The sequence below is a fragment of the Syngnathus floridae genome, chromosome 18, assembly GCF_059516105.1.
Source record: "Syngnathus floridae isolate MCC-2025c chromosome 18, RoL_Sflo_1.0, whole genome shotgun sequence".
Lineage (NCBI taxonomy): Eukaryota > Metazoa > Chordata > Actinopteri > Syngnathiformes > Syngnathidae > Syngnathus > Syngnathus floridae.
Genome location: NC_142430.1, coordinates 5,852,943 through 5,868,523, shown reverse-complemented (window position 1 = coordinate 5,868,523; position 15,581 = coordinate 5,852,943). Strand labels below are relative to the sequence as shown.

The 15,581-nt window shown below is 43.9% G+C and overlaps 4 protein-coding genes across 12 annotated transcripts; 3 read left to right on the top strand and 1 right to left on the bottom strand.

Moving 5' to 3' along the window:
* The first annotated feature begins 167 nt into the window (after positions 1-167).
* On the top strand, positions 168-8,515 carry rnf157 (ring finger protein 157). Of its 3 annotated transcripts, XM_088360121.1 has the most exons (20): positions 168-651; positions 1,555-1,673; positions 2,718-2,806; positions 2,988-3,137; positions 3,210-3,327; positions 3,412-3,478; positions 3,556-3,599; positions 3,669-3,716; positions 3,791-3,862; positions 3,931-4,090; positions 4,162-4,274; positions 4,341-4,570; positions 4,641-4,743; positions 4,814-4,922; positions 5,269-5,486; positions 5,618-5,668; positions 5,739-5,787; positions 6,034-6,144; positions 6,595-6,629; positions 6,773-8,515. In XM_088360121.1, exons 1-19 carry the CDS (start codon positions 564-566, stop codon positions 6,627-6,629), a joined length of 1,974 nt encoding a protein of 657 aa, XP_088216247.1. In that variant the 5' UTR covers positions 168-563; the 3' UTR covers positions 6,773-8,515. The 3 variants fall into 3 exon arrangements, with proteins under 3 accessions (XP_088216247.1, XP_088216248.1, XP_088216246.1); XM_088360122.1 differs by lacking the exon at positions 6,595-6,629 and having other exon boundaries at positions 5,368-5,486; XM_088360120.1 differs by lacking the exon at positions 6,595-6,629 and having other exon boundaries at positions 169-651.
* Positions 8,516-8,664: 149 nt separating this feature from the next.
* On the top strand, positions 8,665-11,542 carry LOC148382520 (5-hydroxytryptamine receptor 3A). 3 transcript variants are annotated; one of them, XM_088360124.1, is made up of 10 exons: positions 8,665-9,025; positions 9,102-9,262; positions 9,666-9,710; positions 9,797-9,906; positions 10,045-10,214; positions 10,331-10,491; positions 10,557-10,767; positions 10,844-10,972; positions 11,076-11,146; positions 11,216-11,542. In XM_088360124.1, exons 1-10 carry the CDS (start codon positions 8,884-8,886, stop codon positions 11,447-11,449), a joined length of 1,434 nt encoding a protein of 477 aa, XP_088216250.1. In that variant the 5' UTR covers positions 8,665-8,883; the 3' UTR covers positions 11,450-11,542. The 3 variants fall into 3 exon arrangements, with proteins under 3 accessions (XP_088216250.1, XP_088216249.1, XP_088216251.1); XM_088360123.1 differs by having other exon boundaries at positions 10,027-10,214; XM_088360125.1 differs by having other exon boundaries at positions 8,665-9,262; positions 10,027-10,214.
* Positions 11,543-11,782: 240 nt separating this feature from the next.
* lrrc59 (leucine rich repeat containing 59) lies at positions 11,783-14,015 on the top strand. 3 transcript variants are annotated; one of them, XM_088360209.1, is made up of 8 exons: positions 11,783-11,965; positions 12,063-12,169; positions 12,273-12,332; positions 12,593-12,751; positions 12,840-12,944; positions 13,018-13,090; positions 13,152-13,361; positions 13,569-14,015. In XM_088360209.1, exons 2-8 carry the CDS (start codon positions 12,068-12,070, stop codon positions 13,850-13,852), a joined length of 993 nt encoding a protein of 330 aa, XP_088216335.1. In that variant the 5' UTR covers positions 11,783-11,965; positions 12,063-12,067; the 3' UTR covers positions 13,853-14,015. The 3 variants fall into 3 exon arrangements, with proteins under 3 accessions (XP_088216335.1, XP_088216337.1, XP_088216334.1); XM_088360211.1 differs by having other exon boundaries at positions 12,059-12,169; positions 13,572-14,015; XM_088360208.1 differs by having other exon boundaries at positions 11,784-11,965; positions 12,059-12,169.
* Positions 13,452-15,532, bottom strand: nat9 (N-acetyltransferase 9). 3 transcript variants are annotated; one of them, XM_088360214.1, is made up of 6 exons: positions 15,349-15,532; positions 14,938-15,047; positions 14,733-14,873; positions 14,611-14,670; positions 14,360-14,454; positions 13,452-14,260 (listed from the first exon to the last, which is right to left on the bottom strand). In XM_088360214.1, the coding sequence occupies exons 1-6, from the start codon at positions 15,423-15,425 to the stop codon at positions 14,090-14,092; spliced, it is 654 nt and encodes a 217-aa protein (XP_088216340.1). In that variant the 5' UTR covers positions 15,426-15,532; the 3' UTR covers positions 13,452-14,089. The 3 variants fall into 3 exon arrangements, with proteins under 3 accessions (XP_088216340.1, XP_088216341.1, XP_088216342.1); XM_088360215.1 differs by having other exon boundaries at positions 15,488-15,527; XM_088360216.1 differs by lacking the exon at positions 15,349-15,532 and adding an exon at positions 15,113-15,259.
* Positions 15,533-15,581: the final 49 nt, after the last annotated feature.

The following is a 15,581-nucleotide window of genomic DNA, read 5'->3' as shown; positions in this document are numbered from 1 at the left end:
TGCATAAGTAGATCAAGTTAAGTTTCCCTCGGTAGTGTTTTACTGCTACATGCATGCTGTCCCTGCATTGCAGTCTTCGCCGTATGGGGGGGCTTAGGCTACATAGGATGTGGCTATGCTAGCTGCTAAGAGAGAGGGAGGGGGGCAAGAGGGGGGGGGGGGGGGGTTACTGCGCCAAAACCAGGGTCCGGATTTTGTGACGTCACAGGATCCACAGCCCTCTGACAGCATCGACGCACTGCTGCTTTTTGGTGCTTTAAAAGTCCAAATTAAGATCGTTTTTAAAGGGAATCCCACGATTTCTGCTCCCCCTTACCCCCTTCAACTAATCAACCGAGCTCCACCGTTGACCGGCGAGAACAAACAACCGGTCGAAAATCCCCGGGACGGTCGCATCCACGGTATAGAAGGGGGAGATCGATCTCTTTTTCTTTTTTTTACAAGAAATGGATATAGACAAGGATCAAGCGGATTAAATGAGTCGAAGTAATCGTCATCGAGGGGGTTCGACAAAGCGAACCTTGAATGTCCATTTGGTCTTTATTACCGTCATTTGACTGGAGATGGGGGCTTTCGCGAGCAGACAAAACATAGGCGTGGAAGAAGTGGATATTCCATCTAATTCGGTGTACCGTTATCCACCGAAATCTGGTAAGACACTAACAACAGGTCAGCCCAATGGGTGTGTATGTGAGCGTGTATTGGAGTGTGTGTTTACCACCCTGCAGAGCGTATTGCAGGGGATTGTGTTTTGCGCTAAAATGTGGAAAAAGTAATACATACATGATCACAGATGCTGCTGAGAAACTGGAAAAGAGCTACTGAGAAGCCTTCAAGGCCGACATGACATAGCGTGTGATATTTTTGTAGTGTAAAATTGCTTTGCAGTTACTGTAAATAATAATTGGTGAATTGAACACAAACCTCCTGTGTGTCTGTAAAGGTAATAAAAATAAAACGTCACCTGCATAAGATCTTTGCATTGCATGATGAAATATTACAAACAGTTCTCTCTCCCCTACTCGTGCAATCAGTGGCGGTCCTAGCTTGAATGGGACCCCATAAGAGACCCCCCCACCCATCACGTGCATACAGAACCGAATATTTTCTTAAAATTTTTTTGTTGGCTTCTAAATTAATTATATGTTCCATAATATGCCCCTATTAAAATGTAATTCTATGGCAAATCATTGTTTCTCATCATCTCGTCAGTGTTAGAAGAACGAAGGTTGTCGATGAAACTGATCTGTCAGACCCAGTTCCTCACAGCGGGATCTGGTGACAAAGCTGCTGACCTGCTTCAGGAGCTGTCATTCACTCTTGTTCTAGTCTGCTGGCATGTGAAACAAGTCTTGAAGGTGTCAGACTCGATTCCACACCTCCCACAGCCTGTCAAATATTTATCCGAATTGTTACGATTATATTCTTGTCATGATTCAAAGCCAGCTGCACACCGCAAAAAAATTAAATAAATACATGTGAATATTTTACAAGCCAAATTTGGAGGTCTGTGTTGTCACTCTTCAATTTGCAATCTCTCATCTGGGTCCACAGGAAGTTACTTCGCCAGCCACTTCATCATGGGTGGGGAGAAGTTTGACTCAACCCACCCAGAAGGTTACCTGTTTGGAGAAAACACAGATCTTAATTTCCTCGGGACCAGACCAGTAGCGGTGAGTATTCTCACTGTAACTTGTAAAGTCAATTTAGCTCGCTATCCTTGAATTGTTATGACCATTTAAAAAAAAGTCTATAAAATCATAAAATCAATCTGATGTATTTGTTTTTTTATTATTCATTTTACACAATCCACTTGATGACTTTCATGATTTTACATTTTGAAAAAAGAGTTGTTGAGCGGTTTACGTTCTGTTATAATTTCCACACCTTCACCAAACGACTCTTTTTACTTAACAGCCAACTCCATCATCTGGCATTCATTTCTTTTTAACGCGCAGTACGCAAACTCACTCGTCCACACTTGACGGCATCCGTTTCGCAACCTTCCACATTCTGCCCGATTGCAATTTACACAAATTTGTCAACCGTTCAGTGTAATTAAATATGTCACGCAATGAGCCGTCCGTTTACCTGCGGGGGTCTCGATTGCATCACCAAAATGTTAAACTCCCATTTTAAAATCAACCTTGTGGTCTTGTTTATGTCTAGACTCAGGCTAAAATTAGCAGTAGTGTTTTTCCCTCCCCGATTATGAGACCATTTAAATCCTCCCGCGGGCTCAGAATTCACCAAAAAGCATTTCTCTCCCTTTTTCATCTCTCTTCGAACGAGACGCTCAATGCGGCGTTATATAACGCTCGGTGGCTTGTGAGCAGATGGCGTGGTAAAATCATAAACCCAGCTTGAGTTATTGCACTCTGACTCTCTTGCAAATACGATCACGGACAAGCTATATTTAGAAACACACACACACATTCCCCTACAGGCAATAATCTCCCATAAGGAATCGAGTGTTTACAAAAGCTGTTTCATACACACGAGCATGAATGGCCGCTGTGACATTTCTAATAAGACCTCCACTGTCGTCTACTGAAAGGCTCGTGTGTGTGTTTTACGAGCACGACTCCAGATGTGTAACGCCACACATGGATATTGCGTAGTGTGTGGAGTTATGTTGCCACATCCTAGATTGGTCCTTTTTTTTTTTGCACAGTCAGCAGCTTGTGGCTTTATTGAACTAACTCAAATGCTTTCAGTTCCCATACGCAGCCCCTCCACCTCAGGAACCGGTGAAGACGCTACGGAGCCTTATAAACATCCGCAAGGACACACTGCGGCTTGTACGGTACGTTGTAACACAACCCCCCCCCCTCCCCTTGCAGAAATGCTGACTAAGAATGAACAGCAACCGCTAACTCGAGGCTTTGGAATTGAGTTAGCAAAAAAGGCTTTTAGTATAAAGTGTCGAGCTAGCATCAACGACACACTTTTTTTTTTTAAGGCAAGTTGTTGCTCTTACCTTGCAGATGCAGCGAGGACCTAAAGTTGCCCGGCGATGACGAGGCGGGCAAGCAGCGGGCCTGCTACAACGTGGAGTTCACGTTCGATGCCGACACGCAGGTGGCCATCACCATCTACTACCAGGCCATAGAGGAGTTTCACAACGGCGTGCCAGTGTAGGTTCTGAGATAAAGAGAAAGAACATGGTGGTGGAGCTTGAATTTTGGATTTACGTTGGTTCCCTTTAGCTACCTGCCCCAGGACAGCTCTCTGCAGTCGGAGACGGTGCACTTCAAGAAGGGGGTGAGCCAGCAGTTCTGTCTTCCCTCGCACACCGTCAACCTCAGCGAGTGGGCGGACGAAGAGGTGACATGATGATACACTTTGTGGAAGACAAAGATCTCCACCGTGTGTGCTAAAGTATCCACGCCCCTTGTTTGTACTCCTCAGTTGCTGTTTGACGTGGACAGGGAGATCTTCCCCATGGTGGTGCAGGCCGTGGTCGACGAGGGCGACGGTGAGTTCCGCTCCGACGCCGACCTGTGGCTTCAAATGACATTCTGAGTGAATGTCTTTGTGTTTTTCTCCACGCAGAACATCTGGGCCACTCTCACATCCTGCTGGCCACGTTTGAGAAGGTAAACTCGATCGCAACAAGGTCTTTGAAGATGACGTTGAATTCCTCATAGTCTGGTTTTCTATGGCAGCACATGGATGGCAGCTACTGTGTGAAGCCTCTGAAGCAGAAACAAGTGGTGAGCACCTGTCAAAAAGTTTTTTGATATCCCCCTGGAGACGTGACATCATTTCTTTGTTTTCCATTTCCCAGGTGGATGGAGTGAGTTATCTTCTGCAGGAGATCTACGGGATCGAGAACAAATACAACAGCCAAGAATCAAAGGTAAGAGGCTTTTTTTTTTTCTTCTTGTGTGAGTTGATACGACCCGCGGGTTGTCCATTCATCTCCAGGTTGCCGATGACGAAATCAGTGACAACAGCGCAGAGTGCGTGGTGTGTCTGTCAGACGTGCGCGACACTCTCATCCTGCCGTGCAGGCACTTGTGTCTCTGCAACGCCTGCGCCGACACGTTGCGCTATCAAGCTAACTGCTGTCCCATCTGCAGACTGCGTGAGTCCACGCTCGCAAATACGGGGAGGTGCTTTTTTGCCAAACATTCCCATACGCTTTGTTTGTTTTAGCCTTCAGAGCTTTGCTGCAAATCCGAGCGATGAGGAAGAAACTCAGTCCTTTGACGCCGACCAGCTTTAACCCCGTCATCACTTCACAGACGTCAGACTCGGAGGAACACTCGGTACGGCTAATATGAGCTAATGTTTGGACACGGATTTTAAATATTTGGGGGTTTTTTTCTTTGAAGGCATCCGAGCACATCCCCCCGGGTTACGAGGCCGTGTCCCTGCTGGAGGCTCTCAACGGCCCCCTTGCTACATCCTCCGTGGCGCCCCCCCTTCACTCCGGACCCAGTCACGTGTCAGGGGCGCTGCCCACGTACGGCAGCGAAGCCCACCCAGGGGCGGCCCGTTCCATATCCCCTCTGGAGCATTCCAACTCAAGTCAGGGGCTCAAACTCAAGAAAAGCGGTTCCAAGTGAGTGAATGTCATTATTTTTTTTTTACTTCTTTGAAGCCGATCCAAACCGCAGGTCTGCGTATTTTAGGTCGCTTTCCCAGAATTCCTCAGTGCTTCCCGAGGAGGAGGACGAGAAGTCTTGTAGTGAATTAGAAGGTCGTCGCCACAAACTTGCGGTGGATCCGCAGGAGGTGTGTATATTTTTACAGATGTTTCGTCAGGTTGGAAGCTCCTGTTACAACAGCCGCTTTGGTTTTACAGTGCGGCGTCACACCAGACAGTGAAAATCTAACTCTCTCCTCCTCCGGGGCTATCGACCAGTCGCCGTGCACTGGAACGCCGCTCTCCTCCACTATCACTTCCCCTGAAGGTAACACAAAACGGAATCCATGAAAAGTCATCTCACAAAGGAAGCTGCTATCTCTACAAATAGTTTACCGCGTGTCAAAAGCAGAAGCTGTCGGGAAGAAGATTCCAAGATCGAACGGTTTCCATTTCAGTAGTATTGACTAATCACATTTGAGTCGTAGAGGGCAAGTTGTATATTTCCGAAATGGAGACAAAATGTGGAAAGTAAAACCCTCAGTCCGGTTCACGGAGCGTTTTAACATGAATAAATTATAAGACGGTGCCATTGCGGCATTGGGCGGATCCGACGGGAGGATTTTTTTAAAGATGGCGTCGGACCGTGATGTGTGTCTCCGTGTGTCTGCCAGACCCAGTGAGCAGCAGCCTGGCCCAGTCAGTGATGTCCATGGCCTCGTCCCACTCGCAGCACTCCCACATCAGCACTGACACCATGTCCTCCATGTCAGGGTCCTACCTGGCTGGGGCGGACGGCGAGCCCGGGGGGGGCCAGGAGGGGCTTGACGCCCAGGGCGAGGAGAACCGGGACACCCGCATGGAGAGCCGAGGACCCTCGCAGCTGGAAGGGGTAAAAATTTCAAATACAATTTTCTGATACCGCTTAAAAACTCATTCACTGCCAGCCCAAGTAAAAAAAAGACCTTTGACCTCTATAGTCATTTTGTTTTCCCTGACTTTTGATCCTCTCCCTTTTCCAAGGAGTCAACAGAATTGAATTATTCCGTGGCTGTCGATGAGCAGGACTCTGAGGTGACTGGCCTATAATGACTCGCATGAGTACTTCATGAAAACTTTTTATTTGAGCTCTTTGTTTTCTTAGGGAAATGATGTCACAGAAGAGGACCGCTCCTCGCCATCCAATGGCAAAGGTAACTACGGTGACCACTCCTCACTTGACACATTGTACAAAAAAAACGAAAAATAAAGCCACTGCTGTTCCACTCCAGTCCTGTTGGTGGCGGTAGTGCACATTGCAAAAAACAAAACACCACGAAACGCAACACATTCAGCAATGCTTCATTCTCGCATGGCCGACCACCTCCCTTCCCGCCTGTCCCCCGTGCCCCGCCCGCTGTGCTTGGCTGCTCTTGTTTGACCTATGCCCTCGCTTGCAGGTGGGCGGAGCAGGTGTCCCGAGTTGGCCAATAACAATCAGGGCGTGGCCCTGTGTGACACGCCCTCTTTGGGCTTGGACAATGAGCAGGCTCCTGACGGCCGATTTGCCGGTGAGTGGACGCCGACCAGAAGTGATGCTCGAAGTTAGCTTGCTAGGCTAACACAAGGGAGAAAGAATGGCGGCAGAGGCTAACGCAGGCTCCTATTTGTCACTTCTTTCCTTTGCTGCTTTCTTGCTTGTTGATACCAAGTAACTGCGCGCTCCCTCCATCCTTAAGCCCTGATGTGTTTGTGTTCATGTGTGCTTCATACGTGCATGTTCTCCGTCAGTGTGTTTATTTGCTTTGTATGAACATTTGCCTTGACATCCGCCATCTTCTTCACAAAGCCGTTTTCCTTCCCCATGTGTTGCGTTTTTCTTAGCTCAAATGTCGTCTCTCTCTTTGTGTCGTAAAATGTCTTCTGTTATCTCTCCCTTCTTCCTGTGAATTCCTCCCATCCCGTATTCTCCTCCTCCCTTCCCTTTCTTCCCCTTCTCTCGCCTTCTTTTGGATGGAAAGATGAGGAGTCGTGCCCTGTACATATTGAGGACTAGGTATGCGGTGTTGGCTAAGACTCAAGATCTGACAACTGCTCTTCAATATATTTATTTTAATTTTGGGTCTTAACTTAATTGTGCATTTATTTTCTCTTAACTTAAACAGGATCGTCTTTTTCCATTTGTCATCTCTCGTTCAGGTTTGATGTATCATGGCGGCTACAGGCCCGTTTTGGACTCCACCAGCAACCGGGAGGAACAAGGGGTGGAGAACCGGGAAGGCCAGAGTCCCAAACACCCCCGCCGTGGACCCCTCATTGTGTAGCGCGCTCATACACACACACCCAAACACAACTACTACGACTACTACTTGCACTTCCTACTCAGTGCTTCATTACTGGATAACGGCTGAGCAGGGAATTCCACCACCACCACCACCACCTCCAGGTTCTTCTCCAATGAGGCGTTATCTGAGCACTTTTCAAAATATTTTTTCCCCCCACGGTCTGTTCTTATTTATTACTCATAGATCTAACTTACCTGTGACAGTTTCATGTTGTGACTTTATGTAGAAGTTGCTGCTGCTCCACCACCACCACCAGCTAATCAGTCAGGGGCTACTGTGATCAATTACAATGTCACGTGGGCGATTTCAGTGCTGCTCCTTTTTGGACGATTTCTGCTGAATGTGAAACAAAAGCAGACATGGACCTGAACATTAAACGAATGTAGGAACCCAGAAGGGTCGGATGGGCATCGTTTTCCTTCATTATGTGGAAAATTAGCATGCAAATAATTCATTGATATACACTACTCCTAAAAACTAATTGATACATTTTAGGATGAATCCAAAATGCAATATAATCTCTCAAGGTGAATTTGGGTTGAACTGTGAAAATTTTAATGCTTTTGTACAATTTGCTCTTCTCTAACAAGAATTGACCACTAAAGTCAAATTAAAATTTGGACTCTTGCAAGATGAAACCTGATTGAAAACCTGATGATTTTGTCATTCAGCTTCGTTTTGGAGATTTTGGAGAAAAGCAAATTATAAAAATATATATACTGAAACATTTAACATTTGGATAGTGATGATTATGCCCATCCCTGGCTACATCAATGAACTGGAATTAAGCTCCGCCCACCCAGCCGTATTAGCATGTCAGTATTGTTGCAGTGCAACTCTTGAAGCCACCACCCAGCAATAATAAAAGGCTTCATCTTCTCATCAGTTTGCACTGAACTGCTAAGTTAGTTTTTTTTTTTTTTTGCTCTTGTATTTTTTTAGTTAACCTCTTCTCAATGTTGATTTGTGTTTTTATCCGCTGCAAAGCACTGTGTTGTTGATTAGAACGTGGATTTAACTATGAAACATTTGTAAAGGTTTACACATGCTCAACACTTAACTCACGTACTGTAGCTGGTTGTAAAGGGATATTAATGCACTATTAGCCGTTTCCTAGGCGACGTAACGTTGCATGAGGCTGAAGTTGAAGCATGATACATCCAGGTGGCTGGTCTCGCGTCTTTTTAGGTGTCAAGTGGCCCTCAATTTCCCGAGCTGTCACGTGATCGGTCACAGTCTGAATGTGTCGTGAATCAGAATTTTTTGTAGGATTGTAGGCGTGAAGGTGAGACGGAAAATAAAGTGTTTTTTTTTTTTTTTTGCAACTGACCAATCGAGTTTGAAAGTATTATTGTTATCATTTTCATATTTTAGTTGTGATGTTTTTATTAAAGTAATGCTGTGCCGGTTCAAGTGCAAGGTTCCAATCAAATGCACAGATTCTATTGTGCATAATTGGTTTCAGCGAGGATCTATGATTTACCCTGCATTGTAATTCCGTGTTTGCGTAATTCCGGTTGTGGCCACAAGACGGCGACACAGTATCATGTTTCAAACTAAATTTCTAAAAACGAATAAAACATAAATTGAACTTCAAGTCCTTCAAACCTGATTTACGCCGAAAGAAAGCAACGGTTGTATGTTCATTTTATGATGGGCCATAATTATCGATGAAGATTATGATTAATTAAGAATTATATAATTGATCATATTAAAAAATAAAATTTGTAACACTGCCTCTAATTTCAAAAAAGTTGATCACTTCCTTATGTTTGATTGCCAAAACAACACAGCCAGTCTTGCATTGACCACAATAAAATACAATTATATATATATTTTTGAAATCAAACTGTGATATTCAAGCATTAAAGTGGTCAGTCAGACAGAAAGGGACGGAAATGACCATTAATGAGAAGGCAATGAGCATTTACTGGCGCCACGAATGATTGCATTTCCAATTTGGACATGTGGGAATTAAATGTGGTCCAGCCCATTTTTCTTTTTTTTTCTCCTAAGTCCACACCAACCAAAGAGAACATTCTCACAAATCACTACATCATGATGCCAGCTTCTGGACTCTTCTTCTTTTTCATGCTCTTCCTCACAGGTGAGCTTATGATGCTTTTTATTTTATTTTTATTGTTGTTGGAATATATTTAGCCAAATATTGACATGCTATGCAGGAGTGGAATCCTCGGAGCAAGTGTGTTCTTACCACGAAGTGTTGAATCATCTCAACTTGACCACACAAAGCACTTTGTACTACATGACGAGGCCGGTCAAAGACTACAAAAAGCCAACTGTAGTTTCGCTGGAGCTTATCCTATACGCCATTCTAGACGTGGTTAGTTTCTTTTTCTTGACTTGTCTCTAAAAATGTATTTGTTTGTATATTTATGTTATTTTTACAAATTATTGACCAATCTAAAGTGTTAAAAATGGCTATATATGTAGATATGAGGAAGGGATGCTATTCACTAAATGATAAATGCAGTAAATTAAGTCAGTGGTTGCCAGGTGACATCATAAATAAAATGGAACGTTTCCAAATCTTTTTGTGGTTAATCAGTCAGACACTGATGCTGCTTGATGGCTTTCTAAACTGTAATAAGTGGCTTCCATCATATTGGATGAATAATTAACCAAGGCTGGAAAAATCCAGGAATGCTTTTTTGGTTGGTAGATTAAGGGTAGGTCATCTTTTCTTGAATGCAATTGTTAATTTTATTTTTTTTGTCTGTCAACAGAGGGAAATTGACCAGACCTTCATTCCCTATGTTTGGATTTTCACGGTTCTTTCAAAAAAAATTTTTCCGAGTTGATTTAAAAATTGCCAGACTTTTTTGGGGTAATTATTCTAATTGTGTTTCTTGCACAGAGCTGGCACAATGATCACATCTCTTGGGACCCCGAGCAGTTTTGCGGGATTAAGAACGTCTCGGTCCCTACGGAATTGTTTTGGAAACCAGATCTGACCATTGAAGAAATGTAAGTACAACACAGTTCCAACCAACATCTTCACATTCTAAAATGCTAATCTAACCCAGTAACCCAACAATCCTAAACCTCAACTAAAATTTGATAAATTCTGATGCCTGACATCTGCAGCGTGATGTTGCCATGCAGGATCGAGAAGGACAAGGCCCCCCCGAGCCCTCACCTCACCATCTTCAACGATGGCCGCGTGCACGTGCAAAACGACCAAGTACTGCTCAGCACGTGCAAGTTGCACATCTACCAGTTCCCCTTTGACCGCCAGAGCTGCAACCTCACCTTCAAGTCTGTGGTCCACCCATGTAAGGCTCACCAAAAATTACATATTCTACATGGCAAATCTAAATCTGTTTTGTGTAAATGTAAAAAAAACCTTCAGAAAAATAAATACTCGAGTATTGCTGATACCTCCTCTCAGTGCAGGAACTCCAGCTGCTTCATTCGCTCAGCTCCGCCGAGGCCACCCAGTGGTCACGGGAGGTAATGCGCACCCAGAACGAATGGCTCTTTGTCAGCATGACCGTTGTCAACAAGACCAGCAGCGAGTTCGGCATCCAGCAAGACATGATTGTTTATACTGTGAGTAATTTGTCACAAATACTCTTTGAGGATCACTTTTCCTTACCACCAATGGGATGTCACAGATCAACATGAAGAGGAGGCCGGTGTTGTACATCATCAACTTCCTGTTGCCTGTCCTCTTCTTCTTGGCCCTGGACTTGGCCTCATTCTTCATCTCAGATAGGGGCGGCGAGAAGCTGAGCTTCAAGGTGACCGTGCTGCTAGCCGTCACTGTCATGCAGCTCATTCTCAACGAGATCCTCCCCTGCTCATCCAACAGAATCCCTCTCATAGGTCAGCCAGATGTGAAATGAAATATAAAATGACTCGCTTTTCATATTCATTGACGTCCTCCATCCGCTACCTTCAGCCGTCTACTGCATCGGTATCTTTGCGCTGATGCTGGTCAGCCTGCTGGAGACCATTTTTGCCATGTACCTGATGGAAAAAGATAATGGCGGGGAGGATGTCACGGTCAGCGTGGATCAAAATGCTACTGGTGAACAAGGCTTTTTGTTTTCGTGTTTCAAAACTTTTGAAAATTGATTTTCCAATAATATGCTCCATGGTATTCTGATTCATCTCATTTTGTTTGTTTGCAGCAAAGAAAAGCCGAAGTTGTGCATGCATCTGTAAAGGGCCTACGGATGAAAATTCATCTGAAATTATAAAGGTTTCTATAATTCTCCAAAATGTTCTTTATCAGGCAGATATTCACAATAACCCAAAAAATCCATTGCAGGATGGCCGTCTGACCGAGTCTGACTCTCTGGAGAGACTCTCCAACGAGACGAGGGACTTGATGAAGGCCCTCACGCTGCTTCTCGAGAGCAGGAAGGAAAAAGAGGACAAGCCCGGCTACTGGACCAGACTCACCTTGAAAATCAACAGAATCTTTTTCATCATCTACGTCACTGCTGTGTCTTTGTTTTTAACCGTGTTGAGCTTCATTTGGCACACAAACTACCAAGAATGAAAGATTGATTAAAGCGATACCACAGCGGGCTTTAGATAGCATATGCATGCCATTGCTTGATGCAGATTTACTTTTAAATATACGTGTTACGTGTTTTTTAATTACAAGCATGCCTGAAACAAAAGCTGTATTCATGCATTTATGTTCACCATCTATGAAATTATAAAATGTAATACACGCAAATGCTATTTTCTGCTTTATTTTTTAAACACAGAGTCAGTTTTGATATATTAAATGCTATATATAAAAGGAGTAATTGTTATATAAATTAATTTTTTTGGTGGGTGTAATGTGTCCTCCGATACTGTAGGGGGTGCTGCTCTCAGACTCGCCTCCCCTGTGCGGCACAAATCAGTGACGTGGATTTTCATTCAGAGTCCGAGTCGCCCCGAAACTCGCACTACAGTGCACCTCAACGCCTGATTTTAGGTTACTTTTCTTATATTTACAACAAATTCCTGTAATTTTTGTCGCTAACCTTGCTTCGAAACATTTTTCACACGGTGTAATAAACAGGTGAGTGCGTCATTAACTAAAAAAAATGGTCAAATGTTTTAATTAAATGCCACCGGATAACCGTGAATTGATGCATTTTACGTGTTTGCACAGGTAGGCAAAATGAGTAAAAGCAACAAAGTGTTTAATTTAAAAGATAAACTAAATGACAAGGAGATGGATTTGAGTCTGTGCAACCTCACCGAGGTGCCTGTCAAAGAGCTGGTGAGTTCACGCGTGTGAGGGGTGATCTTACAAAATTCACTCATAATATTAATTAAAAACTATTAAAAAAGACAACTAACGAATAATAACTTCATACCAACAGGCTTTATTCACCAAAGCGACGTTTTTGGACTTGTCGTGCAACAACATCACCTCTCTGCCGGTAAGTGCATTTTTTAAACCTGGAACTGTTTTTTAAAAATGCAATATGGGTAAATTTTCTAGTATAACATTTTTTTCATCTGCTGAAAGGATAGAATCGTCCATATCTATGTAACATTGTGTATAAATTTATAACCCCAGTTTGAAACCATAATCCGGTTTAAAAACCCTACTTGAAAATTCTCTGACGTCACTCATAAACCATGCGTTGAAACTCTACCCCCGGGCTACTATTTTTCCTGTGTATTCTTCACATGGCAGCCTGAGTTCTGCAACCTAACCCACTTGGTGAAGTTGGACCTGAGTAAAAACCAACTGACCTGTTTGCCGGATGACATTGGAAACCTTACCAGTCTGCAGCACTTGGATTTGTACAACAACAAGCTGAGCACACTGCCTGTTAGCTTCTCCCAGCTGCGGGTAAGTGGAAGTGCATATATAACAAAAGTGGCATTTTTTTTCCTTGTCGCTAAGCTAATAGCACAGGTTTTGTTTTTTTTGCTGTCAGAGTCTGAAGTGGTTGGACCTGAAGGACAATCCTCTGGATGCGGGGCTGGCCAAAGTGGCGGGAGATTGCCTGGATGAGAAGCAGTGCAAGCAATGTGCTACCAAGGTATGAAAGACATGCAGAAAAAAACACAGGAAAAGATGTCAAGTTAGTTAAAATTTTTTTTTTTTTTGGTCAGGTTTTGAAGTACATGCAGGTGCTGCAGGAGGAGGCCGACCTCGCACGAGAGAAGCGACTTTTGAGGGAGAAAGGTCAGGAAACAATGTTTGATCTTTCCCATATTGAGAGTTTTAAAAATGTCTTTTCCATTAGAGTTGGAGAGGAAGCGAGAGGCTAAGAAGCGGGAACGCGAGGCCCGTGAGAAGGAGGCACGTAAGCGTGAGAAGGCAGAGGAGAAAGAGAAGCGGAGGAAGGAATACAACGCCCAGGTGGCCGCTGCCGCCGCCGTCCAGGAGCAGCAGCAGCAACAGAAGAAGAAGAACGAGGAGAAGAGGAGCAAGAAGAAGAATGGACATGCCACAGGTTAATTTTTTTTTGCGTTGTAAATTCAAATTTGTCAATACATTTTTGAGGGCTATACTTTTAGATGTTACTCAAAAACATTTTCATATATCGGTGCAATATATTTATTTCTGTTGTCAAAATCAGGCATACATCCAAAGATTTAATTTAAAAAAAACAGGTAACCATTGTTTTTAAAAACAATCTCCTGTCTTTGTGTCACGTCAGCAGGGAAAAAGACCGTAGCGGTGTCGGCGTCAAAGCCTTGCCGCTCAGCCTTAGGTCTTCTCTTCAAGCTCTTCCTGCTGCTGCTGCTCGGCATGGCCGTTCTGACAGCCACCTGCCGGCTGACGGAGCTGCGGCGGGAGGACGTGTGCGTGGCATTGGACGCCGCCCTGGATCGGGGCCTGACTTGGGCCCGTGAGCAAGAAATCATCGTCCGCCGGCTCCTCGGCAATCTGTCTGCGGCTGTTAAGGACTTTGTGGAATCCATGCAAACGTCTAAAAGCTAAACTGGGTTTTGAAATGAATCTTTCTCATTAAGATGGCCACTGCTGCCGCTTGTCGTTGACGCAGAGAGACAAAAACGTGTGAAAATTCCTATGGAATTGTCGCTCTTTGTACAACTGTCTGTTTTTAAAAAAAAATAAAAAAAATTCTGTCTTCTCACGCCAATTTGCGGCGTTCTTCTTGCAATGTGATCACGTCTTGAAATAAACATGCTGACTCCACGCCTTTGTCAAAAGACCTCATTTGGAAATGTCCGTGGCCGACTGTGACTTTGGTTCCGGTCTTCGACCGCAAGCTGCCAGGTAGTCCCGCTCGGACATGTGACCTACTTGCTGCAACAGCATCCGGCGAAGTGACTCGTCCACCGCTGTCTCCAAAGTGACCTCCTTGAACACCTGACACACTGACACCTACGGAATCATCATGCAAACCATTAATAGAGAAAATACAGAAAGAAATATCTCAAAGATCTCATCAGACAAATTTATAATTATTAATATAGATTTTACCTGTTGGAACTGTAGTTTCTTGAACAGAGCAATGCTGACTTCATTATCTAGGCCGATTTTGGCTTGAAATTTGCTGATACCAAGTTTAGTGACCCCTGGTGGTGGACAAGGCACTCATCAGCGAAAACTTATTTTTGAATAAATTCATGTGAGAAAATACGCCCACCCCCTTACGTTATGATTTTTATTTCAAGTGTTATTTTTCATCCTAAAAAAAAAACATGGAGTAATAACATGCAGTAAAAGCTCACCATAATGCATCATCATTTGTGTCACCTCCTTCCCGATGCCTTTCCCTCTGTAACTGGGCTCTGTAAATAAAATAAATTAGGTAAGGAAAGACACAAGAAGAAAATCTCGGTTATTTGTTGACCTGCTATCATGATCTCCAGTTCGGCCAGGGAAGGATCCGTGGGATCGGTCAGGAAGATGTTGACGTCTCCTATCATGCATTGCACCTCCTCTGCTCCAGAATCCGCCCAGCGCCGTTTGTCCAAGATGATGAAGGTGCACTCTGGGAAAACCAGACATTGAGTGAAAATCTGCAGATCAAGAATTCAGTTTGCCAAACAACTTACTGTCTGCGTCTTCCCTCCAGCTGCGTTGCATATCATATTCCTGCTCCAGTGTCAGAGGTTCTGAGGCAGTCAGTTGTTGCAGCTCCTCAGACTTCATCCACTCGTGGTACCTACACAAAGCAATAAATTAGAAACCTTTCCTAGGATCTACTTTTAATTCATGCATCCTTCCTACCTTTCTTCCTTCCATCCTTACGTGCTCAGACCCAATTACTTGCATACTTCCTAACTTTACTTAAGACTATTTGTCCTCCTTTCCTTTTATTCTTGCCTTAAACCTACCTTGATGGACCCTGTTGAAAATATATATAAAACATTTTTTTTGTACAACACAACATCTTTGATGACCTGACCACTTTATTCTGTGGATAAATTATCAGTATTCTTGAATTACGTGTTAGTTGCAATTACCTTGGTACGTGCTCAGCATTGTACGGGACCAACATGACTTTATGTCCTTCCAATAACGTGTTCTGATTTATTTTCATGATTAAAATCTGTATTAATGTCTAAATGAAACGTGGCATCGTAATTAAATGCAGGAACTTACAGGAAGGGTGTATAAGTTGACGCACTTCCGGGTTACTTCTCACTCTACGCTACTAATTTAACGGCACGGGAAGCGACTTGCGCCGTCTTGTGGA